The sequence below is a fragment of the Podospora pseudoanserina genome, chromosome 2 (genome assembly GCF_035222485.1).
Source record: "Podospora pseudoanserina strain CBS 124.78 chromosome 2, whole genome shotgun sequence".
NCBI lineage: Eukaryota > Fungi > Ascomycota > Sordariomycetes > Sordariales > Podosporaceae > Podospora > Podospora pseudoanserina.
Window position 1 is genome coordinate 4469275 of NC_085921.1, and position 27661 is coordinate 4496935.

Sequence of the window (27661 nt, forward strand, 5' to 3'; positions counted from 1 at the left end):
ACAAGGGCCTGGGTGCCGATCTCAGATCTTGATCGAACTTTTCTTTTTGCTTTTTTTGAGATGCGAATCAAACCCGCATGTCCCACCACATTGAGATTTCTTTTTGTTTTCCTTGTGTGTCTTCAAACGGCTTCGATCTTGTTTGCGCTTTTTGCGGCGGCAGGCTGCAGAGGAAATGTTTCGATCGCTTTTCGGGGCGGGGAAGGCGCGGGGACATAGGATCGTGGTTTTGACTCTTGGCCGAGACACAAAAGAACTTGCAGATTTGTTCATGTCGTCAAAATGAATTGATCATAAAGAAAAAAATTGCAAAGGATAATAGGTGGTGTTGTGTTTGCTTGTGATGCTCGCGTTGTGCTTGCCGAGATAGTTGACTATGGCAAGATAAACAAACTACTATTGCTATATGCCTTGCAAGAGGTTGCAGATCTGTTAGTGATACATCATCTTTCTCGACTCCACCCATACACCACTCACCACCCAGCCTCCAAACACGTTCGGGAACCAAAAAAATCCCAAGCCTGTGGTTCATGACAGGTTGACAATTTGGCAGCGTCGAAACCATCCCGAGAAATCCCAGAAGTTTTTCTTTCCCGCCATAAGCGATAACCGCGGACTGGAAGCAACTGTTAAAAGCCTGATATTTTCTGACACATCGTCAATCCCTCCAAATCCTACACATGTATGTATGTTCAGCTTCGAACAAAAAAGAGCGCAATCTCACCATAATCATCAGATCATTCACTTCCCATTTCGTTCTGCGGAGGACTTCCCAACCAAGCAATTTCTTCTTCCTTCTCTTCCCCCAATTCCACTGTAACCCTCACCCGAGAAAGAAGCAACATACCAAAGTCTGGGGAAATCTGGCTCCAATCGCCGTTGTCTCCATCAAAGACCCCATAACGATGTCACGTTCCCCAGAGAACCCACTGCGGAAAGGCTCCATTTGGGAGGATAGAATCCATAATTTTATTCTGACCGCGCCGGCGAACTCGGTGTCTGGGAGTTGATCGCTGGGCAGGCGATGAGATGGCGAATTGATTTAAAGTAGATTCATATGTCTCTTGGCCTTTTTGGTTGACAAAACTCCTCGGCATCGTCGGATCACGATTCCCAGGGAATTTTGTCCCTCAGCTCTTCTTCTGGGTCTTGGTATCAGCGATGTTACTTCAGTCCAGAAACCCCACAACACCGTTTCTCTGACCGTTTTTTGAGGATGTAAAACTGTCGCACTTCCCCAATTCATCACCACCACCACCACCATCAGGCAACCTACCTGCGACCCCCTTAAACGACCACACGACACCATCACTATAACCTTTGCATCTTTCCAGTCCGCTTCCGAATTTCCATACCTGCCCTCCCCCTATCCCACCTATTCTCCTGCGTCAAATCTGGCAGCTTACCTTTGCATCCAAATTACCCTGCTTGTTTTCCCTTGCTTGCTTGCGTTTCACCCGCCCAGCAGCAGCTGCTATATCCCACAGGAAGAGAGAGGGGCGAATGTTGTAAAACAACACACTTCAGGTTCGCTTCCGCGGGGGATAGATTGATTACCACCCAACCCTTCTTCTGTGTAGTTTTTGCCCCCCTTCCACCCAAATAGTTTGAGTGGGGCGTCGCTCTTAACTCAGCCAGCCACAATACCAGCAGTTCGGCTCGCCCGTTCTCGGTTGTTGTCTGGGGGATAGCTACCTTATGTAGAACGAACGTCCCAGAATTTTGGGGCGAAGGGAGGGGGTTCTTGGATAGGATATACTCACCAGCAAACTGAGCCGGGTAGCACCCGCTCTTTGGTCATACCGGGTCATTAGTTGACTTTCCCCGGTTATACCTGTTTTATGGACTGTTTTGATGGTGCAACAAAAAAAAAATTGGCTTATCAACAATGCAGTCGGCGGGTGTATACATGGAGAGAAGAAAGCTCATCCAGTGTTACCTTTGAAAGCTCTGATGCTCAAACCCAGAGAGCTCCGAAAATCCCGGAAAGAACAGACATGGCAGCCGGCGAATCAAACAATCGTCCTTCAATGTTGCTTGAGAGCAGCTGAAAGAGACGAGGGGGGTTGGCATGATGATATTGGCCGAGATATGCTTCCCCTGGGCAGCCAAACTATACCCCTTGAATTGGTGGTGCGCGTGGACAACTTTCCCATTCAGCCCTACTTGTGAAAGCCTGTTCGTTCTGTACGTTAACACCCTTACCACAAAATAGTTGATCCACACAAGTAGGTTAATCCATATCATATTCTAACATTATGCTACGAAGGAGAGTTAGTATGTCTTTAAAATATCTCTAAAGGCCTATTAGCTATCTTGAAAGGCCTATTAACTATCTTCAAAGGCATGGTTTACAATACCTATGATATGAGTCCATCTACTCTGGTGTGCCAATTATTTCGTGGGGAGGGTGGATCATAGGGGGTTCGACGAAATAAAAGCCGTAAGATGCATTGATTGGTAGCCCCCCGAACCAAAGATATCACCAGATGGTTCACCGTTTTTGTTCCTTCTAATTGGTAGCGCCCCTGACTTTGTATCCCCGGTAGAAGGGCCCGTAGATTGCTAAGGATGGTTCAACGCTTACCTTCCTCATCCGGCTCTCCGTCGTTTACAACAGCACATCGTTGCCAAATATCTGCACCTCATGGTATACATCACCCCAACCGTTTTCACCATACAAAAAACAGCGTCACCATCAAACAAATACATATCAAAAAAACAAAAAAAAAAACAATCTCATTCACTATTCAAACCCCCACCACCCCTTCTACCCCCCCTACCTCCCCCCAGCCTGTACATACTCCCCCCAACTCTCCCCTCCCAGCACATCCCTCCCATGAATCATCTCCTCCCCCTCCTCCTCCCCTCCATTCCCCCCTCCCCTTCCTCCCTCAGGATACTCAACTACAGCCCCCTTCTCCCGCACCCTCTCCACAAACTCAAACCCAACCCTCAAGTTCTCCGCCCCGCTCAGTGCCCTCGCAACCAACCCCTCACACCTCTCCGCCACCAACCTCCTGAGCCCACTCACCAAAAACTCTGCTATCGTCTCCACAGGCCAACCATCCGGTATCACCTCCAACACCTCCAAAATATCAAACCAGCCCCCGAATCTCTCCAGCAAATTCCCCGTGCGCTCCACCCTCTCCTCTGGGTCCTCCAACGCCAAAAACTCGCCGAGCAATGACTTGAAAAGTTGTACCTGCTCCTCATACGTAGGCGGGAGGGAGCTATTGCTATCGCGGCGTTTGTTCCGACTACCAGGTGACAGCGCCGCGCCGCCACGGATACAGTACGAGACTGCAGTGTCGTAGTCTCCCAGGCGGTGGACTAGCAACCGCAAGGCATCGCGATGTTGCCTTGCGCGGCCGGCGAGGATGATCGATTCTGGTACGAGGAGCTGATGGTGGAGTGTGTTGACCCCGTTGTTGTTGGAGTCTTCGTGACCGTTGGGTTGCGGGATGGTAGATAGCGAGTCGTTTATCCTGGCGCGGATGGCTGTCGCGTTGTAGTCGTGTCCACCGGATAGTAACTGGAGCAGCCGTAACCGGCTCTGCCAGACCTCGCTATTGGGTGGGGTGTTGTCTGATAGGAAGCGGATGTAAGTTGGTTTAGGGGGGTGGAGGGCACGGTAGGCTTCATAAGAGGCGGCGACCATCTCCCGGGTTTCTTCGGAGGACTGCAAGTCGGTGATGACGATGTCGAGGTAGTACGTGATGAGCTCGTTGACGTAGGCGGTATTGCCTTTGCCGAAGACGAGGTGCTCAAGGTAGTATGTCACTGCGTCAGGGGCCTCTTCTCGCAAGAGAGCGACGACTTGGCCATGCTCGAATCTGGGAAACCTCCCCTTTTCGTCTGCGAATACTTGAACACCGAGCTTGGGGTTGCGGGCGGCCAGCCAGATGGCATATTCCTGGACAAGAGCCTGGTTGCTGATGTTGGAGAGGTAGCTCCGGATCCGTTGCTCGCCATCCCCAAGCTCGCCGCCCTTGTCCTCTTCCCCTTCCATGATGCGTCTCCATGTTGCGAGAACTTCGCCTGCCATTTTCTTGTGTTGGTAGAGACGGCTGAGCACAAAAAGTCTCTGGTAGGTCTCTAGTAAGTCCACCGCGCGGTCGAAACAATCCACACCATGATCAACAAGATCATAAAGTTCCTTGCGGACAGAGCCGCTTCTTCCGAGCTGACCCAAGGGCGTTTCCCTGTCCAGCTCTAGAAGTACCACAAGAAGAGATGCATCAACAGTTCTGAATACCTCATCAGATACGCTCCCAAACCCCTTCTTTTTCCTGGTTGCCGTGAGGAACCGGCGAAGAAACTGGAGGACATTGAGCGCCAATGAACTGACGCCCTGATTCTCTAATCCACCCTGTTCACGGGATATATACTCCTCCACGACAGTTTTGATGCCCCCATATATCCAGATTCCTCGTCTGCTGACAATGATCTCGTTCCGGAGAGCGGGTATAAGCGACAAGACAACTCTAGCGTCCAAGTCGCCATCAAGAAGATGCTCTTCCATTGCTGCCGTCTGACCTTCGGTGAAAGGTGTCTCTGTCGACGTCAGAAAAGCAACAAGAAGCATGACGCTAGCCCGTTGCTTAATATACCCCAGCGTCATAAATTCAAGCTCCATCTTCGGTTCCCGCCCCTTTATAGTCTCTAGAAGTGAGAATATCCGTAATCTGGTTTCAAGCGTGGTTGGCTGAGACTGCTGCTCCCGTGATGCTGCTGCGTCCAAGGCAGCCTCTAATTGCACAAGCAGAGGATTTCGAACCGCCCACCATATATTCGCCCCAGCCCATACGGCTAGTCTGGATGAGGTCTTCGCCAGCCTCCGGACAAAGTCCTCGCCTTCTTTATTGCGATTAGTCTCCCATTCCGGTGGGAGCACCTCCTCATCCGACTCGTCACGGTTGAAGAGTTCTTGTTCCTGTGTTAGCCGTTGAAGGGAAAGCGCGGTGCGGGAGTCGTTACTTTTTAGCGATACCGTTGGTGTGGTAGATTGTCCCCTGAATGGCGAGAATCGTCTCTGGCACAGCCGTTGTACAATCTGCTCAAAGTGCATCTCCTCGCTCTGCAGCAGAGAGCGGATGCCTATTGATGTATTTCCTGGCGCCTCGTTCGAAACTGTGTTGTCCACCTCCAACCACCATTTTTCTGGCTCGTCCTCGCCAACATTCACATCAAAGCGTTGAATTTCCAGCCCATTATGCAACCCATCCTCGAGCTCTTTAGCCATGGACGCAAGAACATAGCCTTCCTCTGCCTCACCAAGAGATGGGCGTGATGACGACGGGTCAATAAGTCCACCATCAACCACAATTTCACGTGGATACCTGTCGAATTCCAACGTCGGCCTTGTTGGATCACCGTCGAGATTCACAAACATGCCAATACCCGGGTCAAGAGGGCCGGTGCCCGTCACGAGAAGAAACTCTTCTGTGGTTGGTGATACTATGAGAGGTTTCAACAATACAGTCTCAGGCCTTGCTGGTGACATTGCTCGGGAAGGTGGATTTGCACCGGCAGCTTGTGCTGCTGATACCGCCTGGGGCTGCGGTGATCGGTTCAGCTGGGCCCGATTTGGGCCATCCTCTCCTGGCGCCGGGCTGCGCGTCGGTGTTGGCGCATCCGTATCTTGGAAGACAGGATCTTCAGTTTCCCCCTGCCGTCGTTGTATACCCCTCGAGATGAAATCGCCCAAGCTTGTGCTCCTAGAATGCCCATGTGCATCAGTAGGTGGCCGAGGCGAGGCTGTAGAAGCACTCCTGAAAAGACCTCCATCTGGCGGCCCAGCAATGTTTTGGGCCTGCCCGAAGGGACCTCCTGGCTGTGAGTCGTCAAGTGATGATATGCTCATGAGCGGGATCTTCAGCTGCCGATCGATATCCACCAATGCATAGCTTCTCGAGTCCGCCACACATGCAAACGAGTCCCTACGCACAGATAGTGTGCTCCCGGCATAGTCGATTGTTCGGTATACACGTGGAGCATCATCTCCAATCCTCACTACTCTGATCTTGCGGTTCAAGTGCAGTAGTATCGTGACAGATCCTGATCTGTCGTGCCCCGGCCCAGTCAAGTCCTCGTTCAGATCAACTCCACCGATCCAATTGCAATTCCTGACCGTGGTTCCAAATACTGGGCTTAGTTCTGGAAGTGAATAGAATGATACGGTTGAGTTGCACAACACACATGCCTTGGCGACGCGGGGCAGCAGGAGAATCTGCTGGACACCAGGCCTTGAGCCATTCGATGCGCCGTTGGTATCTGAGGATGCTGGTTTCAGTCGCGAGGCGAGGATAAACGTGGGATTTTGGTTCGGGTCGGCGGGGTCTGGTGGGATGCCAAAGAAGTGAAGCAATTCAGAAGCAGTAGTGCCAACATAGAGGTTTCCGTCTGATGATTGGAGACAGTGTCAGCTGCTAATCCACACAGAGGCTGGTATTGGAATAGCGTACCCAAGTATTCCACGCAGTTGATCTGGATATCCTCCTCGTCGCCATTTTCCGACAGGGGGACGCCATGGAGCAGCGGGCGCAAATCGAAGGGTCCTATACCAGGCGGCGCTGTGGTTGCCCTGTGGTTCCTGTGCGGTTCAGATGCCATGGCCTCTCGCGCGACATCGTCGCCGTTTCTGGGAAGATGCTGCGAATACAGTAGGCACCGGTGGTCGTCAACACCCTCGTATCGTCGTGATATCGAGAAACTTGCTACGGAGAGGCTGACTTCATGATGTGCCTTGTGGCAGGAAGCTTCCAAGTTGGAGTGCGCCCATTGCACCCCTGTAGCTCACCTGCCAGGTCCCACACATGGGGCTGGGGTGACGAAGCTCCCCCAACTGCATGGAACGGCCCCACGGCTCGGGCCAAAGTCTTGGCGCCTCACACAGTCCCTGAGCGGCCACCTTTCCAGCTGTTCAGCAGCCAAAACATCAACTTCCAAACCATAACAACATTAATGCTTGCAACACCTCAACACGGCATCCGCTGCCGTCCCCGATACCTAATCTAGTAATCGCGCCTACAAACACCACGTAATGGCAGAAGACACCCCATCAGAAGCTCCCGCCGCGCCGGCGACCACAACGACGACAACGTCAACCAATGAATCAGTCAACAAGTTCCAAAACGCCATCTCGCAATGGAGAAGTAAGCTCATTTCTAGGTTCCGAGTTTGAATCAGCACGTGTCTGACTTGCTGCTCCATCAGGTCTCGATTTCACGGGCCTTGTCTCGACCCTCGACAACACAGCCTCCGAAATCGTTGCCTACCAGCGGGACTCGACAGTACAGAGAAAAGACCTTGCGTCAAAGACCAAAGAATTCCGAAAGCTGGATGATGCGAGCAAGCTTTCTGAAGTCAAGGGTTTGCTAAAGGGTAAGTTGGGATTTTGGTGTTTTGGTCCTGGCTCAAGGGAGGAAGTTGGGGGCTAACAGGGACTCTGCTCAGCCTACCAGACGTTCATTGATCTTCTAACCAACCATTCGAAATCTGTCAACTCGGCCTTTTTGCACGCCTATACCTCCCTATCTGAAGCTCCCGATCCGTACCCATTGCTCGAGGCCTCGGTCGACTCTATGCTGGTGTCTGAAGACACCTTACCAAAGCTTAGTCAGGAGAACGAACACCTTCAGAAAACAGTGTCAAGCTTGACTACCCAGCTCGAAGAGACCGAAACGAGACTGCAAACAGAGCGCGACTTGAGGAAGGGGTTGGAAGAGAACTTGGAGACCAAGGTCAAGGAGGTTGAGGTATCCTGGACTGCGGTGCTGGAGGAGAAGCAGGACAACTGGGCTGCCAAGGAGAAGGCGTTGGAGGACAAGGTCGAGAACCAGGATCGTCTTTTGAACGAGATCAAGGCCAGCTATGAAGTCAACCAGCGGTTGGGCAAGGGCGATGGAGAGGAGGGTCAAGGGGGCCATGTCACGAGCGCAGAGCTGGAGATGGTGCACTCGGATTTGGAGCGCACCAGCGCACGGCTTGCCGAGGTTGAGGCTCGCAACGAGCAGATGAGGCTGGAGCTGGCTCAAGCCAAGTCACAGGTTCCTACACAAGCTGCAATTTCATTGGAAGACGACCCCGGGTATATGAGGATGAGATCAGAGAATTCATCACTTATTCGAAAGCTGGAGGCGACGCGCGTGGATAAGGAAGGGCTCAAGCGAGGTCTCGATACTAGACTGCGCGCTTTGGAGCGTGAAGTTGGCTTACTCAAAGAAGAGCGGGACAGTTTGAAGGCCAAGGTGCAAAAATGGAGTGATTATGACGAAGTAAAACAAGAGCTGGAAGTGCTGAAGAGCATCGAGTTTGCCACTGGCGATGATGACGAAGTACGAGACATGTCCACAGACCAGAGCGGCGGACAAGGCAAAGACACCCTTGAGCAGCTCCTTCTTGCGCGCAATAAGAAGCTGAGCGACGAACTCACCATTCTCCGAGTGTCACACCAAGACCTTCAATCCAGGCTCCAAACCCTCCAAGAGGAACTCTCCCGGACCAATGCTGAGCTGGAGAAGTCCCAGAACCTCAACGAAAAGCTCGAAAACGAGCTCTCGACCATCCAAGCCGAGGCACCCAACGCGTTTCCTTCAGGCGCCTCCGTAGCAGGGACCTACGTCAGCCGTTACGCACCTTCAATGGCGCCAGGCCGAAGACCAGGCGGAGGCAATGGGCGCACCTCCCCCACCTCCTCCATCATCAGCGGGTTCAACCCCGGCGGAGGCGGCTTTGAAGACAGACCCACGGGCGGCAGCAGCGGCGGTGGCATCCTACCCATGATCACGGCCCAGCGTGACCGCTTCAAGAAGCGCAACGCCCAGCTCGAGCAAGAACTAAACGAAACCCACAAAACGGTCTCGCAGCTCCGTCAGGAAATCGCCGCTCTGCAACGCGACAATTTGAATCTCTATGAGAAAACCCGCTACGTATCTACTTACAACCGTGCCGGGCCAGCGGTGGGGGCTTTGACGTCGTCGTCATCGGCCTATTCCAACCCGAACCCAAGTTCGGTGTCTATCGGTGGAGGAGGAGGGGGCGCACAAAGCCCGGGGATAGCGTTGGACCGGTACCGCAAGGCGTACGAGTCTAATATCTCTCCGTTTGCGGCGTTCAGGGGGAGGGAGTCGGCGAGGGCGTATAGGGGGTTGAGTTTCCCCGAGAGGGTGGTGTATTCGGTCACGAGGATGGTGCTGGCCACGAGGGCGAGCAGGAATTTGTTTGCGGTTTATTGTGTTGTTTTGCATATGATGGTGTTTTATAGCTTGTTTTGGATGGGGACGGGGGGTGTGGATAGGCGGGTTGTTGCGGCGGCGGCGGTGGAGGTTGCGAGGAATTTGGGGGGTGCGGCGGAGGATGTTGGGGATGGAGGAGGAGGGGTGAGTGGAGGGGGGACGGGGAGTTTGTCGGAACAGGGGTTTCAGACCTGATGATGGTGAGGTGGTGATGGTGGGAAGGTTTGGTGATCACTTTACAAGAGTTGGCGGTGTGGATGCGAGTCTGCTGGCCGTGAGAATGAACGACAGGCTGATGACATGTATGTGTGATAGTATACATGCGTCACGAATCTTTGGATTTGATCTTTAGACATCTTGATAACAGTGAGAATTGGCATGCAAATCACGGTTTGGCACGTCCGGAGCCCAAGGACTTCGCTGCGGACTATTGGGCCGAGGGCGGTTGCGGGAGGAAGAGGTGTGGTCGGTAGACTCCGGCGGGCGGCTGGATGATGCTCGGAACCGGGGATTGGCTGTGTTGGAAGGCTTTCTTGGTTGCACTGCGGTTTATGTGTGTGGGCCTGGAAAAGATGATGGGTGGCCTCATGTGGCGTCGTACTGTTGTACCATATCATTTTCCTTAACAAGTTGTGAAAAGGGAAGGAGGTTTGATAATGGGACGGTGGGCGAAAGGTAGAAGAGATATGTTACCATGTTGTAATGAGTTTCTTGAGTATGGGTAACAATTTAGACCAGATTTGAAGGCTGGTGCAGTTTTGTGTGTTTGGGCTGTGTCCTGGTCCCTGGTGCTCATGGGACTGTTGCATCTTCGGAACCAAGCTGAGTTCAGGCAGCAAATGACCCTCGAATTCCCAGGTTCAAATCCCGTCTTTCCCAGGACAAGAAAATTTGTCTTTCTCCTCGGACTATTCAACCTTCCAAGAATCAAGGCATCTGCGGATGTGTCCAATATGTATGTGCCTGTGTGTGCGGTCCTGTGGACGACTTGCCCAAAGTCATAGTGGGACTCAACCAAACAAATCCCAGCATTCCACTTACACAATGCGCCCGTCTGTTGTACAAGCGGCAGACAGTAGCTCGCTTGGATTTTAAACGCTGGCCAACTCTGCGGCCTGGTCTTCCATCCCGAGTGAGGTTGCGTTTTCCCGGCTTTCATGTCCCGTGGGCGCGTGGAACGGGCGGACTCAAGGTCGAGGAAGGTGGCCCATTACCTTGAGTTCGGTAGAGATGTCAGTGTGGAAGGTGTAAACGGTTGGCCATCGGGTTGCAGGAGAGCCAAGCTTCTCTCCCGCGGCTAGGGACTTGTGGGGAGGTCATCACCAATTGAATGCTCTTGGAATTATTCCCCATCGGAAGATTCCGCTGGTTGGATTTTGTGGTCCTCTGCAGGTTGTTGAAACGAAACAAAAGAAACATGCAGAGCAACTGCATCGTGAGTTGTTCGGATTTTCCTATCTCACGCTGGAATGAATCCCTCAAGGAGGCATGATTGGCATCCAGAAATCTAAAAGAACGCTGGATACTGAAGCTTCCGTGAGCACTCCTTCCATCGACGAGGAAGGAGACTGTTGGCAGCGCAAAAATAGGCGCGGACGCGCAGAAAGAGATCTGGTGAAGCAGATTTGCCCAGAAATTTACCCGCGATTTTGGTCGTTAAAGGAGGGGGAAGGTAATCTGGATAGGCGACCTTCCGTATGCAACATTGACGGCGAGGGAAGAAGGCTGTTGGACAGCAGGGTCGACCGAAGAGAGCCAAATCAATGAAAGGGTGCACCGGCGGCTAAAAGTTTGGTGTTAACAGGGGAAGGCACGGAAGATATTTTGGGTAAAAATAGCTGTGCCGGCGGTGTAAGCCAGCCAATGAGGTGAGTAAGAATGAGGGCTAATAAAAGTGATTGGCATGCAATAGCGGGCAAATTTCCCCAATATTGCCTTTTGGGGGGTGGAAGATCATTAGGTGTACGCCTCACACCCTTCTAAGAATTTCGAGATTTGTCCCAAGGTTTGGGAGATCATCGTTGAAGTTGTTAGAGTTGTCGCTGGTCTTGTGGGTAAAGGGAATTAGTGGATAGTAGATTCCGATGAGCCGGATGATCAACGATGGAATGCCCAAGAAAGGGACTGTCTCCATGTTGTTAAACGGTGGTGGGATGAGGTCTGCCATGGACATCAACTCACACGCTCCACACACCCCCCATTGCCAAGGGTGTTTGAATAAACTCTGGTGGAAGCGCACGGTCCCAGCGCTTGCAAGACGGGCGACCAGGGTCTGACAGACAGGGGTTATCCAACCCCTCCAATGTCGATGTCGATCTCCATCAACCATTCAGAAGACAGCATCCCACCTCTGAGCATGTCTTGTCGTCGTCGTAACTGGGTCTTCGGCGGCTGCTCATCGGGACCAGCGACTACGTGCGTCTTCGGCCACGGCACCGGGGGGCACAGGTCTGTCTCTTCCCGCCTCCCGCCTTGCCAAATGTGGGAAGGACGGGTGCTACCCTCCAGCATATCGAGGCGGTTGGCCGGCCTTGGTGCGCGCCTGTTGTTTCTCGTGGCTTTTGTATATAGCCCATCTTGTTTCCCCAAAGATGGCGTTCGTGATCTGCTCTACACCACATCCCCTTGCATGAAACATCTGGTCTAGTTCAGACCTAGTTTTCCTTTTTCAGTATTCCATATCTTTCTTTGGTCTCTCTGCTTGGGTTTCTCTTTTGGGTTTCCTTTCTTTCTTGTGATACCCATCGACGACCAGACTCGGCTTATTCAATAGTCGATCTACCTTACCATACAACTCTACCAACCGAGCTCACCTTCTACTCCCACCACCAGCACACAAACCACCATGCGCTGCCAACTCCTCCTAGTCCCTGCGCTCAGCGCTTCTACCTGGGCAGCTCCCGCTTTCCCCAAATTCACCGCCGCTCTTGCTCCCAATGTCCAGGCCATCTCAGATTACTTCAACATCCTGGCGACCAAGGTCCAAGAAAACCGGGCAGCAGGGTCGGCACCTATCTGCGACCTTTCAAAGCTTTCTCTTCCAATCGGTAAGAGCATCACGCACTCGGCAGTTCTGTGAGGCATACTAACCCAACAACAGAGGCTGAACCCCTTGGTCAACCAACACCTGGTCTCTACCTCAAGCATGTCGCGATTGGCCGCGGAACACAAAACTACACATGCGATCTCAGCAACTCCACTGCCGTGCCACAAGCATTCGGCGCCCTTGCCACCCTTTACAACGCCTCATGTGTCACATCAGCCTTTCCTGACGTGAGCGCCATGCTTACCCGCGCGTCACTGCACTTTGATGTTGCCGACAATGACGCTCTTCAAAGACTCGCCCCCGCGGATCTCCCCGTAAGCGGCATCCACTACTTTACCGACGGCACCACCCCTTTCTTCGGCCTTGATACCCCCCAATGGCACCTGGGCGAGGGCACCTTCGGCAAGAACGCCAGCACTGCCGCGCCGCTGACTGCCGCCAAGGGCAAGAAGGGAGAGGCTGCTGTTCCATGGCTCAGACTGGCAGCCAAGGGTACCAACACTGGTGGTCTTCAAGAGGTCTATCGTCTTGAGACTGTCGGTGGCAGCGCTCCTGCAACTTGCAAGGGGATGCCAGCGTCGTTTGAGATTCAATATTCCACACAGTGGGTAGCCCTCAAGGTTCTCAAGAAACACTAAATCAGTAAAACTAACTTTGAAATAGATACTGGTTCTACGCCTCTTGATAAACAGAAGCCAACCAGAGGGAATGATATGATGAAGATTGTACTTATACCGGAGGACCTTTTGTTCCATTGCACATACCTTTTCTTTTTGTTTTTTTTCTTCTTCATTTTTGGGCGTTCACGGCGCCCGGTTGGCCAATATTTTTGGGGCCTTTGGGGATCTTCAAGGCATATTATCGCTCGTTCTGGCCTTACATAAAGGGGAAAGGGAAGGGAGTTGCTTGCCAGGAGCAAACTAAATTACAGAAGCTTGGTTGGAGGATATAACAGCTACTTATTTGCTTGACAAGGGCAGTAAGGAGACAGGAATACTAGTAAATAGTTTAATACCCCCACTGGCTGAAAGCCGTTCACATCATCGGCTATGCTTCTTTGTCGCTGACTGTGACATTCATGCTGTGTGGTTCTGAGAATGATAGATGTACTGGTACAAATCATCCTCGAAGAATATTGACAAGCATGGACAATAGCTAACCAGCCGGAGGACTACATTGCCGTGATACCGTGAAACGGCACACTACCTTTCTGCTTTTTGTTGGAGATGTGGTGCCGACATTGTGAATGAAATCGCTTAGTTTGTGATGACTGAAGGAGGTGATATTCGCTAAGGCTAAGGGTTATATCATAACCTGGTTTAGCTCACGGAAGGCGGACAGACAGACGCGTGCATAATGCACTGTCGATCAGGGAACAAGGTGTTCCTGGTCGGTTGACTGGCGGGGGGTGTATATGAGATGGAGATATGGGTTTCAAGAGGAGCGAATGGATATGGGTTGGGGGTGTGAAGTTGGTGCGAGTGTGAGTGAGAAGAGTCAGGTACGTGATGACTAGGTGTGTATGAGCTGGTGGCGAATGAGAGGTTGATTCAGACGCTATGAGTGATCAAGTAGGTGATTGATTTACTAGAGACTTTGAACGCCAAACAAGAAAGAGACATATCAAAACGTGCCAACTATTTATCTGATGGAGCCAGCCTAAGAAATATTGACCCTATACAATTTTGAAAGAAATTTGATTGATTACCGGTGGTGTAATGAGGTTGAAAGAAGCACGACCCAAGTCACGTGAGTGTTCCTGTAAGCTGAGCCTGCAAACCCTTTCTGCTCCAGATGCCTGACGCTCATTGGCCAGTCTGGAAAAACTGGGCTTTTGACCCTGAGACCTACAACAGACCAACATGGTGCCTGCCTATTGCTTTGATGAAGGCTACCAAAAAAAAAAAGGGACGATGGAGGCTTATCGACGATAAGCAGGAAAGATAGCCCCAAGGACTGATCATCTGGTTTGTTATTCAATCAGGTCGCTCCTGCCTATGAACTGTGAATCAGGTTTTTCTTTTCTAGAATGATAAGACGGCAAACAAACCCTCTGCTTGCCAACCTTCTCGACCGAGTATCTCAACCACAGCAACTCTTTTCGCCAATCCGAGTTTTTGATAACAGTAACAGACTGCTATCATTGCATTCTTTTCAAGAACTCCGACTTAACTCAAAGCCATATTTCATTGGCAATTTCCATCAGAGTCGAGGTTTGAGCAAATCGGCTCGAGAAAGGCCCGATCACAAATCGACTTCTCAGAAAGGTTCACTACCTGGCAAAGGGGAATCGCTGTTGTCTTCACCACCCACATCACAACTATTAACAAGACCACTGTCTTTGTTGTCATCACAGAATTGTAAGTCACACCACGCCAGCACTCACTTCATTCATTGCTGACCGGATCAGGGTACACCGAACCACCAGCTCCGGCTACAGAGAGCAATCACCCAACTGTTGACACCTCCAAATCTGGAGCAGCTACTATGGATCAAAATCCAGGCTATCAAGGGTTCAGCGAAGGTTGGTCCAATGGCCTGGACCCATCTGCACCTTCCTTCGACCTCAACTCTGCCGAAGGTCAGGCTTATCAACAGCCACCAGCCCAGTCTGATTCCGTTCCCAGATATCGCCACCCCAACGCTCAGCCCAGTCCTGATTCTAGCCCCATAAATAGCCAGCGCTCTCACAACAAAAAGAAGAACAAGCGTAACCGCAAAGGCCAAAGCGAAGGTGGCGGCACCGGAGGCGAGTACCTCACCCCCCGTCAAAGACGAAAAGCTGCCCGAGAAGCAGACCCAAACCAGCCCCCAGTCGGCGGCGGTGGTGGTCCCAACCAACTCCCAAACAGCAACCTTCCCCCCAAACCCCCTCCCGGCCTCTCCCGAGACATGGACAGAGCTCCCCTACCGGCGCAATCAACCCTTCCCGACCTCCTACCTTTTGCCCCATCCGCAGAGTCAGGCGGTGTTCCCGTTCCTACGGAAGCCTACCTCGCCCGCGCCAACATACCCCCTGCCCCTTCCCCCTCTCCGCACTCATTACTCCTCGTCATCGACCTCAACGGCACCCTCCTTCATCGGCCCCACTCTAGGAGATCAGACCACTACATTCGCCGTCCTCATGCGGAGAAATTCGTGACGTACTGTATCGACACATTTTCCGTCGTCATCTGGTCTTCTGCCCGACCAGAAAACGTGGAAAAGATGTGCAGGGATTTACTGACGGACGACCAAAAGCAGAGGGTTCTGGCCATGTGGGGAAGGGATAAATTCGGGTTGACGGCTAAGGACTATAACAGAAAGGTACAGGTGTATAAGCGGCTGGAGACGGTGTGGGGGGATCAGCATATCAACCCCTCTGGAATGTGGCACCAGGGGAACACGGTGCTGATTGATGATTCGAAGGAAAAGGCGAGGAGCGAGCCGCACAATGCGGTGACGTTGCCGGAGTTTACGGGGAATAAGGAGGGGAGATGGGAGGGGCAGGTGTTGCCGGCTGTGCATAATTACTTGAACGAGCTGGCCAAGACGGAGGATGTGAGCAGGCTTATGAGGGTTCATCCGTTTAGGATGTCTATGAATTGGGAGGAGAAGCCTATGAATGGGGAGGACGAATTTTAGGAGATGGGGGCTTGGGTGGATGTGGGGGAAGGGGTTTGGAGGGGGGTGTATAGGTGGAACGGGAGACCTGGGAAGAGGACCACGGGGCAGAAAGAGCAGAGCTACATGAAGGTGGTGAAGTGGAGCAAGAGGCTGGACAAGGCCACGCCGTAGGGGAGGTACGTGACGGTCTGCATACCGGAGGTGAGGAACCATCATCAACTGCCTTGCAAGGTCCTCAATGGGGATGGTACATCTCGGAAGGTTGAGGAGGGGGAAGTTGGCGAGTTGGATGAGCTTGTGCCGAGCCTGTTCCTCATCTTGCCGCGGCGGAGAAGACAGAAGCCGTTTAATCACTGTATGAATAACGAGAACGTGACGGTGCTGTAGACAGCGGGTAGGGGAAGAGAGGGAAATAGAGATAAACATAGCGGTTGTAGTGTAAATCAACAAGCGTATATTCATACGGCATGCCCTGGAGAAAGATAACTGGTGCTGCGAGTCTGTAAAACTTGTAGTTGTGGTTAACTTGCAGAAGAACGTAGTCCTCGAAAAATAGTTGATAGGCCTCAAAGATAGCCGGGATGCATGACTTGCTTTTGCAGTGCCAGTTATGTTATCTGCAGCGTGATATAGGTAGAGGAATAGAGAAAGATCATGATAAAAGCGGTAGTGTGATAAGCAAGTGTTTAAAAGGAGAGGGGGAATGGTTGGAGGGAGTGTATTACCTAAATTGTATATTCATTACAACCATACCAAGAATGCTTCCAACATCTCTATCAAATCCCTGTCATGCTAAAAAGCATCGCAGGCACTGCCGAGTCACCACGGTATCTCAATATTTCTGAATGTTTTTGTTTTTGTTTTTCTTGACTAATTTTGCTACTTTACACGACAAAACAAACTGGAATCAAAGAACTTTATTCTGGACCGAGTAGCAAGTGTCTAGCTTAGTCGACGCTCATCAGCGACCTGACTATTGGCGATATCAAATCACACATGAACCAAATGGGCTCAGAACCCGTCCCGTAATTCCCCGTCCAACCCATTCATCAGTCATGTCCCATAGTCTAGCACACCACCTCTGCCGGCCCGAAATGCGCTTGAAATTTTTGGTTGTTTATTTGAAGACCTTGCCAGAGGCGTGGGGGTACTCCTTGCCGTTCTCGACAATGGGCTTCTCCCAGGTCCACTGAGCATCCACGTACTCGCGGTCCTCGGGCTTGGAGGGGTCGAGCTTGGTGAACTCGTAGCTCTCATAATCGGGAGCGACGTCAAAGACGGGAACGTAGTCGTCACCACGGATGACGAAAGCACCCTCGATGATGGAGTCGTTGTTGGTGCCGTAGACGGAGGCGCAGCCGAAGAGGTACTTGCGGGAAGCCTCGAGGCGGGTGTTAAGGCCACCGATGAGGTTGTTGGACATGAAAGTCAGGGTAAGCTCATCGTTGTACTTGTAACGGCACTTCCAGATGGAGTACTCATTGAAGGGAACGTTCTCCCAGAACCACTTGAGGGCCTCGGGGGTGTCAACGTTGGAGTACTGACGCTTCCACTCATCAAGAGGGAAGGTGGCCTTGGGAAGGGCCTCAAGGGGGTGCTTGGGCTTGGGGGCCTCAGCGGGCTCCTCGGCAGCAGGAGCAGCGGGCTTGGGGGCAGCCTTGGGGGCAGCGGGCTTGGGAGCCTCGGCCTTCTTGGGAGCGACGTTGGTCAACTTGGGGGCATCAAGAAGAGCGAACTCGGGGGCAACAGCCGAGTAGATGGGCTGGTTGTAGACAGTAGAGTACCAACGGGTGACGTTGGGGTACTTTTGCTGGAACTCCTTGCCGAAGAAGTACTCGAAGCCGCGGGCGATCAAGCCAGTGGCGAAGAGATCGGCGAGGGTGATGCGCTCACCGACAAGGTAAGTGTTGTTGGCGAGGTGAGCATCGACAACGGCGATGACGGCGAGAGTCTCCTTCTCAGCCTCGTCAACAGCCTTCTTGTTGTAGATGGTCTTGCCGAGGAGAGGGCGGAACCAGTTGCCGAGCTTGGGGAGGACCTCGCTGTTGAAGAAGGACATCCACTTGAGGATGGAAGCATAGCTGCAAACATGACATGTTAGCAATCTGGTTTGCGGTGTATTCCGAGTCTGGGTTTTGACTTACTCCTGCTTGGTCTTGCCGAGGAGAGTGGTCTTCTCGTTCTGGGAGGCGACTGTATCATCTGTTAGCTACAGGTATCCAGACCCATATTGCGAAAGCAGACAAAGAAGTGAAAAAAGAAAGCAATCAGAAGTTAGAAACCAGTTCAACACGGTTATTCAGATAGGGATAACTGTTAAAGAATGTCTAGGTCATCAGGTTGTAGAGGGCAGGGGAGGCTACACCGGACAGGATGTCGCCAAAGGGAGCTGGGAATAGAAAGCGGGGCAATATCGCCATCGAAGCCTGAATAACACGTACCATAGATGGCGATGGCAATGCACTCGGTGAGAGTGAAGCCGTCAGCGCCAACGAAGGCGGGGACCTTCTTGAGGGGGTTGGCCTTGGTGAACTCCTCGGTAGGCTGGGCGAGGTCAGTCTCAACCTCCTGGAGGTCGAGGCCGTTGGCCTTCGCGACGGCGCGGATGGCCGTGGAGCGGGGGTTGCCCTGAGTCACCCCATCATGTTAGTTATTGAGCAGCCTTCACAGAAAAGGACATCTCTAGCGGGAGATGGGCTCACCGGGTATGTGAAGAGCTTTCCGAATGCCATCTTTGCTGCGGTGCTAGCTGTCTGGCTGGATGTGAAGGTTCGGAGAGGGGAATTGGGTTGGAGGGGAGTCAAGGCGACAATGTGCGAAGGGTAATAAAATTTATCTGGCGGGGTAGATTGTTCTGGTGGGGTGTGTCCCTGCTGCTTTGCTAAGCCATTTCTGGCAGGCAGTGAATACATGCGGGCGTGTGTGCGGGACACTGGGTGCTCAGGCCACGCTGCCCAACCCGCGAGGCTGAGAGGTCGATGCCCGCCGCTTTGTGACGGGCATGTAAAGAGGTGGCCCGAGCTCCCGGCTCAATCACCAACGACTGGAAAAATTCCTGCGGTTGTTCCGTGGCGAGCTCCCGGCAGGCCGACACCCTCCGATGAGAGATAGCACCACGCGATAATGGCCTCAATACCAACAACAAGACGAGGGCTCGCCGCCGCCATGCGGGGAGCCGTGAGACCTCGGTCTCTCGAGCAACAATTTCAAGCACTGCGACTAAATGCCAAGGGTTCTAGGTGCCTGTCCACCCAGTCCTTCCAGGCCGCTCCCGAGATCGATTCCGTGAAGCTCGAGGGCACGATTCGAGCCAGACACGCCCGCGCGGTACCAGTATCGCCATCCTACTTCTCGCGCACATCGCGGTTCAACGACAGCTATCTCGCCCTCGACAAGCTGCTCAGGGTCTACGGAAATCTCCCCACCATTCCCGCCAACGCCGTCGAGCGCGTGTCTTGGAAGACCCTGGACGATTTCAGACATGCCGTCGGTGAACAGGTCAAGGCAACCGACTATGTAAAGTGCCTCGCCATCGTGAAGCGGTTACATCAGATTCACCCGAAAATCAAGCCTGCCCCGGTTATTCAGGCGTTGAACGACTTCAAGCGGAGTGTCCAGGCCTTCAGCAACGAAACTGTCAAGAAAACGCTTGATAAGTACGGGCGGTCTTTGGGCAGCGGCAGGAGGAAATCGTCTTCGGCACGGGCTTGGCTTGTGGAGGGCAATGGGGAGGTTCTAGTCAATGGCAAGACCCTCGCGGATTATTTCGGACGGGTTCATGATCGCGAGAGTGCCGTTTGGGCGCTCCATGCCACTGGTCGCATGGACAAATACAATGTTTGGGCACGCGTGGAAGGAGGCGGTACCACAGGGCAGGCGGAGGCCCTTACGTTGGCCATTTCAAGAGCTCTCATGGTTCATGAGCCTGCTCTGAAACCTGCATTGAGAAGAGGCAAGTGCTGGCATGGGTGGCTTCACACTGGTTCCGGTTCTATGGGATATATGCTGACTGGTGTTTACTGTAGCTGGTTGTGTCACACGCGATCCAAGAAGGGTGGAGAGAAAGAAGCATGGCCGCGTGAAGGCGAGAAAGAGACCTGCGTGGGTCAAGAGATAGAGCGGTTTAGTGGAAGCATTGAGCTGTCTTGGGTTTCGCATAACGGATCGAGCCTGGGCAGGGTGCTGCCCCAGTTTTTCTCTATATGTAAGCCTGACTTCTGTAACAACCAAACTACCAACCATAGATGCGACTCAAGGGCTTGTTCGCACGGGCACTCCCATAACTGTACAATACAAAGCCATCGGGGCCCTCCGGTTTATAGAACACAACGTGCCCAGTCAGTCAAGGAGGGAAGGAAAAGGCATCTATAACGAGCCATACTATGCCTGAGAGGTCTCGGCAGGTCAGCCAACACGGCACGCCGCCGAACATGAGGCGACGAGGAGAGCCAGTGAGAACTCGGTTTGCCAACCGGAGGTGCTGCTCGGGCGGAAGGAAATGGGACAGAAACGTGGCAAGTCCTCGGTCCGCATGGCTTCTGCCCCTGCTCATAACCCAGTCTCCGGCTTGACGATTGGCTCTCGGTCAAACCATGTCGGCGACTTGTTGATTTTGGAAGACGGGATATATGAGCCGCACGAACGTGTTTCCAATTGTCCACGGCCTTGGCTAGGTATAGGACCACGATCCCCCTGACTGTCAAAACTAGACCATGCAGCGACCCACCAAAGTGCGACGATGCGAACGGCCAGCCCGCGGGTAGAGAGAAAACAACATATGAGCGGCTTGGTGTTGATGTGTTCCATATTACGTTGCTCGGCGGTCACCAGAGTTGGTGACTGTTTGCCCTCCGGCAACGGCTTGCTTTCCACTGATCCGCCGTTTCATTCCGCCGTTGAGGAAGAACAGGTGGGTTGCCGCCTCGCACAGACATTGTGGCTTGACTAGTTGTCACACAAGGCTTCGAGAAGGGGGTTCCCGAGGTGTGTATGGGATGTTCGTAGTGTTGGGATGTTCCATGTGAGCTGATGCAAATCACATGGCTTACGACTCACCTCAGATTCCAACCTCGATATTCTGTTGTCATCTTTAAAACACACTCAAACACAAAAGCCTAATGAGGAAGTCGCATGCTCAACAAGGTAAACCGTTACACCATGTCGAGGGTCCGGAGTTAGTCCAGTGCGATGACAGCTGAAAGGACAGAATTGCCTAGTTGATCCAGAGCTAGGTAGAGGCTAGTGTAGATGACGCCGAGTGCCGGATATGTTTAGAACGGATCATCTACAGGATCTAGTGCCAGTACGACGTTTGTGATTCAGACTCACCAACAGCATCAATTTTAGGTGATCTACAAAAACATTCAGCTTCCTAGTGTTGGAGATCGGCGACCACTTGAATCCAAACCTGGTGATGTCGCAGTCCCGCAATGTTTCCAAAGTCGTGAAGCATCATGAGCTGAATCGAAGACGCCCCCATCGCATGTCAACCCGAAATCCGCCTGCCTTCAAACCGAGTCAACAACGGACGAGTGGATGCCCCTCGTCGGCTCACGCTCTCAAAGCGGATGATGGAAGTGAGGCATATCCGCGCCAGAAAAAAAACAAAGGCTCGCGGCTGGTTCATCATGCAATGCATCTCTGTCGAACGTCGTTAAGTACCAGCGGCCGTGTTGTCATGCGCATCAGGTAGTGGAAGTACATCGCGGCCTCGGCAAAGGGGGTTCCAGAAGCTGCCGCAATACAGCCTCTGATTGGGCGGCAACGGCTTCTTGGCTGGCTTTGGGCCAACCCCCCGGTCAGATACGACGCGGTGCATGCGAGCACAGACAGGGATCTACCTCGCATCTCTGGACTCTGTTTGACGACATTCCACCCCTTCCCCTGGCATCTTTAAGTCAACGACATGGATCCGGGATCCATGAGCCCTCCTTCATTATAACAGATATACTAACCTAATGCACGACAGCACCGCTGTACCAGTACCTGTGGCCCAACCAACCAAGTGCCGACCTCTATCTCCGCCCAAGGGAAGAAAAAAAAAGTCAGTTCTGCTCTGTCGGAGGTGGTTGCACCTATGGCACCCATGCCCTGCACGAGGCGTGGGAGACATGGAAGCAGCAGTAGGGCAATAATGGGAAGGATCTCTTCTCTTGCTATTTAGCTATCTAGGATCCAACGCTCAGACAGTGGATTCCAACAGCCTTTTTTATTCCTTCAAACAAATGGATATCGGGCCGGCCCAATGCGTTCTGGCGGGAGTTTCGAGATGGGAAGGGTTGAGACCGAAAAAACACTCATCTTCTTCCATCCTGTTCTGCGCTGCTGAGGTAGCCCAGGTGCTGCAGCCGCTACACGCGATAGTGGAGAGAACATCCTGCGGGCACTCCGGCTCCTTTCACCACCACCGCGAGGTGTAAATATTCTCTCAGCCAAGAACTTGGACACTGACTGATTCATTCAGTGATTCGTGGGGCCCCTTTTTTTACGCCGGCAGTTGCTTTTTTCCTCCCACAAGAGTAACTACCGCAAGTCCGCAGCAGCCCGACAGCTTAGCGGCTGGCACTTGTGAGACATTTGAAGCATCTGCCCTTTCCCTTGGGACCAGGGAGGGAAGTACTTGCCAAACCGGGCGACGTGACGGTCTCAAACAGAGCGATGATTTGACGCACCCTCAGTGAGTTCCAGGGCCAGAGCCCTGGTTCCATCCGGTCGTTGACCCAGGCATGACGAATGTAGAGGGAAGGTGTGGTCCACTTTAAAAACCTGCCATTTTGGGACGGCACGTTTTTCACGTCCAGCGAGAGAGGGTCTTGCTGTGAGGCCGGGAGGGCAGGGCAGGGCAGCCAGTGGAATTGTTTTCTCTGGAGATCATCACGCTGGACACACCAACCTTTTTCCCGTCCATCGCCTCGTACCGGACAACTGACCAAGGATGCCATAATACGGAGTCAACGAACAGGCAGAGGTTTCCGCGCCAAGCATTCAGAGGTCGGCGCTCTTGTCGCTCGTTGTTTGATGTTGGCTCCAACGCTGTCCAGGGTTCTCGGCATCTTGTTCGTGCTGTCCAGGTTCCCATGCGAGCCAAGCTGTTTAGTACCATCGCCCCATTAGGCCCTCTTACCTGTCATCATCAAGATCGGAGCCCCATCCGTTTTATTTCTCAGATTTCTCTTTCCATTACCTCAGAAGACCGGGTCTGCCAAAACCAAAACGCCATGCCGAGGCACGGGCCGACCATGCGGACCTGCAAGCTACCGAGTAACCAGGCAGAAGAGACAGATGGTTGAATCACCAATGAAAAGGAAAAAAACAAGAGGATGTTGCTGCACAGGAGAAACAAAAACGCAGACCGGTTTCGTTGCCAGACAAACGGTTCTTGGGGCATCGCTCAAGGGGTCTGGTCTACGGCCAATGTTTCGAACATTGAGACCGTTAGCCCGACATCTCGCCAGTCCCGGCCTCACCTTAGCTTCCGAGGCTATGATTGATCGGTTGACAATGACCTCGACATTAGCACGGCCATTGCCCAGGTCTGTGACCGAGGGCAGGGGATTCTGTGACTTCTTTCTTTTCTCCCTACCGGTTTGTCTGACAATGGGTTATGGAATGAGCTTGTGTCCGGAGAGAACTGCTCGAGGACTCAGCATCAACTCTTTATTCGTCGATGCTACGGAGGGGGCATATCCCACACGCTCCGCCTGGTCAACACCACCGCAAAAGAAGTAAGCCATCGCCAATTCAGACGTCACACATCATCATCAGCGCGGCTCGGGTTCTACGTACGCCACAGATTCACATTCAGCCCGGCAAGCCTTCCGGATCCCAAGATCCACCGAGCCCCCTGTCTGCCCGCGATCCGATCCTGGCGCTGGAAAGGCGTCTCGCTTCGTGGGGGGGGTCGCCGTAGATCTCTCGGCCCTGCTTAAACCCCCAGTCCATCTGAACATTGTTTCTCGATACACACCTCACATAGCACCCCATGTGTGTCTTAAGCCAAGAGGTCCATTCTGTCTAGGTACGTCGCCCGTGGATCTAAAATGGCTGTAGGTGGGTGTGGAGAAGCGTCAAAGTCCTCCAGATCGACGAGGGACTAAAGAGGTACCTTGCCTCGCTAGTACCTCTATGTATACTCCATTGCCCAGCACCAAGCCGCACTTTTCTACCTTTGCCCTGTTGTTGAACTTTCTTTTTGTTCTCTTGCGGCAACCTAGCTCGGCATTCACACTACATCTCCCTGCGCCTCCAACGGCCAGTCTTGGGAAGTATACACGCTAGTCTCTCCAAACAACCGACGATATCGCCAACACTGCTGTGCAGTTTGGAGTAGTCGCCGTTGTGGTTGTCTGCGCAGCCGCGCTTCTGCTGACCGTGCAGCCCGGTCTGAGTCCTGATACCCAAATCCACCTGCGAGCGAGCAAGCAAATTCTCGGGAGTCGTCTATATAAGACCCGAGCCGATTCGTCTCTAGTCCCGCAGTCTCCACGCACAACCAAACTCGGCGGTCCCTTGCCTTTGTTCTCTCTTCTTCCCGACTATCTGCTGCGACGACATCATCCAGCCATACAAGTTCTGGACCCCCTCCGCTGATTCAGCAAGACTCGACCTCCTACACTGCGTTTCTGAGCTGTAGGTGAACGCGAGTCAGGCTTTCCGCAACATTCTCGAAGCCCTTCAACAAGGCCAAAGCCTGGAGAGACTTGAACCTCGAAAGCCTTCGGCTTTGCAACTTTTGAAGCCTGTCAGTCTTTGACCCGGGATCTTCCCAGCTGGTTCCCCTCCACCGTTGATCTATCGCCGTCTCTCTCTCCGCTCGGAGCCAAGTTTCTCTTCCACACCGAACACCAGGTCCCTCCTTGCCCCTTCTGATACCGCAATCGGCGACTATCCAAGGCAAGATCCGTCCTGCCTTCGACTGGTCAAGTCCGTTCCATCTCCACTCTCGCGCGCAGAGCCCTCCTTAGCTCTTGCGGGACTTGTGGCCTCACCTCACCCGCTGTGGCAGAAAGAAAATCTATCCGCGGGCTCTAAGCCTATCGTCGTCATCGATAAAACACATCACGGCTGCGCCAGATATCACCCGGCGACCTACGGCTTCCCGCTTCACGGCTCTCGGCTGGATACTTCGAATTCACACGTCGGTAACACCACGGGTTCCAAGAGTCTGGAAACGCGACGTCTTCTAATCGTTTTCCCTGACGGCGTTGACACGTCCGTTTCCCCCTAGCGGTTGTTAGTTGATTTCCGTTGCGTTAGTGTTGCTTGCGCGCGCGTGCGGTCATCCCTCCCTAACGCACCACCAAAGTTTTTTTCTCATTTTTCGACATCGAGATCTACCAGAGACACCTGTGGTCCGTGGCCGATCGACTCGCCAACGAAGCCGGGTCTTTTTTACCTCGCGCGTCTACTCCACTCTCTAGCGGGACACGGAGTGGACTCGGCAACACTTGGACTTCGCAGGCAGTTATTTCGACGTCAAGGGCATGGACGACTCTCGAGGCCAGAGGAGGCAGAATGATCCGCCCACCTACAGCCGGCAACATCACCCCGCGCTGCAGGCGCAGGCAGGACAGGATCGGAGGTCATTTACGGGTACACAGAGGGATAGCAGGTTCCAGACGACATCACTGAGTTCTTCGCCCGCCGGATCTTCCCGCGGAATGGGTGGTTCAGCCGGATACGGCGCTTACTACCAGGACTCAACAACGACCTCGTTCCCCGCGACGGCCATGACACAGGGCGCGCTGGGCTATCATCACTCTGCCGCTGACTACGGACAGCCAGACTCACGGCAAACACAGAGCTTTGCCGGCACGTACAATCCATCCATGATGTACAACGTCCAGCAGGCAACAGGGGGGCAGAGTGCCGGCGTGTACGATGCGAGTCAACAGTTTTCCTCGCGGCAAGCCGCAGGTCTTCCAATGATGACGGATGTCACGGCCCCCTACTTCTCAAGCGAGCCAACCAATACCACATCCGCCCTCCAAGCCCAGGCGCAGACGTCAAGCACGCCACAGGTATATCAGCAGCCGGGCTTGCATGGCTATTCTACCAGCAGCATGGCAGCTATTGGAGGAATCACTACGCAGACCACTCCTGCTGCGGAAGTCAGGATGGAGGAAGAATATCCCGCCACAGGAGGGCTGGACGATGCATATGCGCAATACCAATCAGCGCTCAAGGGAATCTTCAAGGACATCCGAAATGGTGCTCTAGCCACTGCCGGAGAATCCCTTCTTCAGGTCTCGACTTGGCTTTTGGGACACGTTGTTGAACTAGGTAAGTCGGGTGAAACTTTTTCCACCCTGGGTCTCTCGAAACCTGCTTCTGACAGTGATCCCTTGCTCCAGGCCTCACGTCTGACGATCAGAATCTCCATGGCGAACGTATCAAGCTGTGGAACGACTTCAACTATGCCTGGCTCGGCATGTTCCAGCGCCAGAAAGAAATGATGGAATCCGGACAGCAATTACAGCGCTCCCAAAGCCTAGTGCCGCAAGAAGAGCTGGAAAAGATGGCCAAGGAGCTGATCAAGTATTGCGACAACATCGAGCGACATGGTTTGGTAGACTATCAGTACGGAGTATGGGAAGAGCAAATTATCGAAAGTACGTATCACAACGGCCCCTTTTTGATCTAGCTACTTGATCACTAACCACCGCACCAGTCCTTGGAGAGTGCGTCGATCTTTACGAGTCGGCCAACGCCTCTGGCAGCAGCGGAGGCGAGGGATCCTCCAGCTCACGTCGGCGATGAAGAGGCTGAAGAACGAGGACGCAGTCAATTGATGTCTGGCTTTTCCCAATCCGGAGATTAGTTTTGCCCTTTTGGAGTCTTTCGATGTCAGGACCCAGACATTCATGTACCACCACATTGCCTTGCGCTCCACATGCATCATTTGTGTGTCTTTCTTTTCCTTGGCTGTTTGCCCTGTTTATCGGTTGTCATGTGCTCCAGCAAGGAGTTGGACGGGTCACCTTAATACCTCTTATGTTTTGTGGGGATGTACTGGGACTGGGAGGACAGAGAGCTGGACGATGTGGGATGTGATGAAGGCATCTCATCTCTAGCTCTCGCTCGGCACTCCTGGGAATGGAGCGTTTTCCTAATCTGGGATTGGATCTTACGGCAAAGGGGGAGAACACATGCAAGGGCCCGCAACGTCCGTGACGACGTGCGGAATAGGAAAGGCTTCTTCTAGCGGAGGTTGCCGCCTCGGATCTCTTCGATGGAAAGGCGGTTGGTGATTCTGGCCAATTGGGCTATGGAGCTTTTCAGAGCATTGCTTGCTTGTGTATCTTCTGTTAGGAATGGGTTCGTCAGGAATCCGACAGGGCAAGGATGTTGTGAAGCTCTCTGCCATGGCAGAACCTCCCACAAGGAGGAGATGGAAACCGGCTTGTACCGCTTTGATCAATTGAGGAAAAGTTATCAAGATGTTTGTGATGATGACCGTATATGCCTCTTGGCCAGAGCTGCGCAGAGATACGAGTATAACTGGCCGGGGGCAACGCCGTGAGTGACGAACATGGGCAATGATGGATTACAGGTCTGGATCAGGTGAATAAAACAGAAAACAATAGAGTAATTAAAAAAGTTGGCCAGTGATATGTTGTTCGTACCTGTCACCAGTGTACATGAATACCATCCACCTCGAAGCACCCCTATCTATCTCATCATGCTCTTGCAGGTCACCAAATGAAGCTGATGAAGGCTGATTACTGATAAACAAGGCTTGAGAAGCAAAATCAGAACAGGGCTGAGGGTT

The 27661-nt window shown here is 52.9% G+C and overlaps 8 protein-coding genes across 8 annotated transcripts; 6 read left to right on the forward strand and 2 right to left on the reverse strand.

Annotated features, from left to right (window-relative positions):
• Positions 1-406: 406 nt before the first annotated feature.
• Positions 407-1010, forward strand: QC764_0043930 (uncharacterized protein; the record flags this gene model as incomplete). The annotated part of the gene is made up of 2 exons (XM_062940315.1): positions 407-431; positions 853-1010. 2 exons carry the CDS (start codon positions 407-409, stop codon positions 1008-1010), a joined length of 183 nt encoding a protein of 60 aa, XP_062803800.1.
• A 1769-nt stretch (positions 1011-2779) lies between these two features.
• Positions 2780-6924, reverse strand: QC764_212160 (uncharacterized protein; the record flags this gene model as incomplete). Its single annotated transcript, XM_062944922.1, has 2 exons — positions 6468-6924; positions 2780-6405 (listed from the first exon to the last, which is right to left on the reverse strand). Exons 1-2 carry the CDS (start codon positions 6613-6615, stop codon positions 2780-2782), a joined length of 3774 nt encoding a protein of 1257 aa, XP_062803801.1. The 5' UTR covers positions 6616-6924.
• QC764_212170 (uncharacterized protein) lies at positions 6869-9992 on the forward strand. Its single transcript, XM_062944923.1, has 3 exons — positions 6869-7157; positions 7219-7386; positions 7459-9992. Exons 1-3 carry the CDS (start codon positions 7046-7048, stop codon positions 9432-9434), a joined length of 2256 nt encoding a protein of 751 aa, XP_062803802.1. The 5' UTR covers positions 6869-7045; the 3' UTR covers positions 9435-9992.
• A 1575-nt stretch (positions 9993-11567) lies between these two features.
• QC764_212180 (uncharacterized protein) lies at positions 11568-13386 on the forward strand. The gene is made up of 3 exons (XM_062944924.1): positions 11568-12286; positions 12340-12889; positions 12949-13386. The coding sequence occupies exons 1-3, from the start codon at positions 12085-12087 to the stop codon at positions 12968-12970; spliced, it is 774 nt and encodes a 257-aa protein (XP_062803803.1). The 5' UTR covers positions 11568-12084; the 3' UTR covers positions 12971-13386.
• A 606-nt stretch (positions 13387-13992) lies between these two features.
• QC764_212190 (uncharacterized protein) lies at positions 13993-16359 on the forward strand. The gene is made up of 3 exons (XM_062944925.1): positions 13993-14046; positions 14102-14645; positions 14696-16359. Exons 2-3 carry the CDS (start codon positions 14315-14317, stop codon positions 15907-15909), a joined length of 1545 nt encoding a protein of 514 aa, XP_062803804.1. The 5' UTR covers positions 13993-14046; positions 14102-14314; the 3' UTR covers positions 15910-16359.
• A 352-nt stretch (positions 16360-16711) lies between these two features.
• TEF4_2 (elongation factor EF-1 gamma subunit) lies at positions 16712-20239 on the reverse strand. Its single transcript, XM_062944926.1, has 4 exons — positions 18594-20239; positions 18333-18519; positions 18036-18084; positions 16712-17972 (listed from the first exon to the last, which is right to left on the reverse strand). Exons 1-4 carry the CDS (start codon positions 18801-18803, stop codon positions 17009-17011), a joined length of 1410 nt encoding a protein of 469 aa, XP_062803805.1. The 5' UTR covers positions 18804-20239; the 3' UTR covers positions 16712-17008.
• On the forward strand, positions 19015-20262 carry MRPS9 (37S ribosomal protein S9, mitochondrial; the record flags this gene model as incomplete). The annotated part of the gene is made up of 2 exons (XM_062944927.1): positions 19015-19847; positions 19917-20262. The coding sequence occupies 2 exons, from the start codon at positions 19015-19017 to the stop codon at positions 20260-20262; spliced, it is 1179 nt and encodes a 392-aa protein (XP_062803806.1).
• A 2200-nt stretch (positions 20263-22462) lies between these two features.
• Positions 22463-27495, forward strand: QC764_212220 (uncharacterized protein). The gene is made up of 3 exons (XM_062944928.1): positions 22463-26172; positions 26244-26501; positions 26561-27495. Exons 1-3 carry the CDS (start codon positions 25374-25376, stop codon positions 26647-26649), a joined length of 1146 nt encoding a protein of 381 aa, XP_062803807.1. The 5' UTR covers positions 22463-25373; the 3' UTR covers positions 26650-27495.
• The last annotated feature ends 166 nt before the right edge of the window (positions 27496-27661 follow it).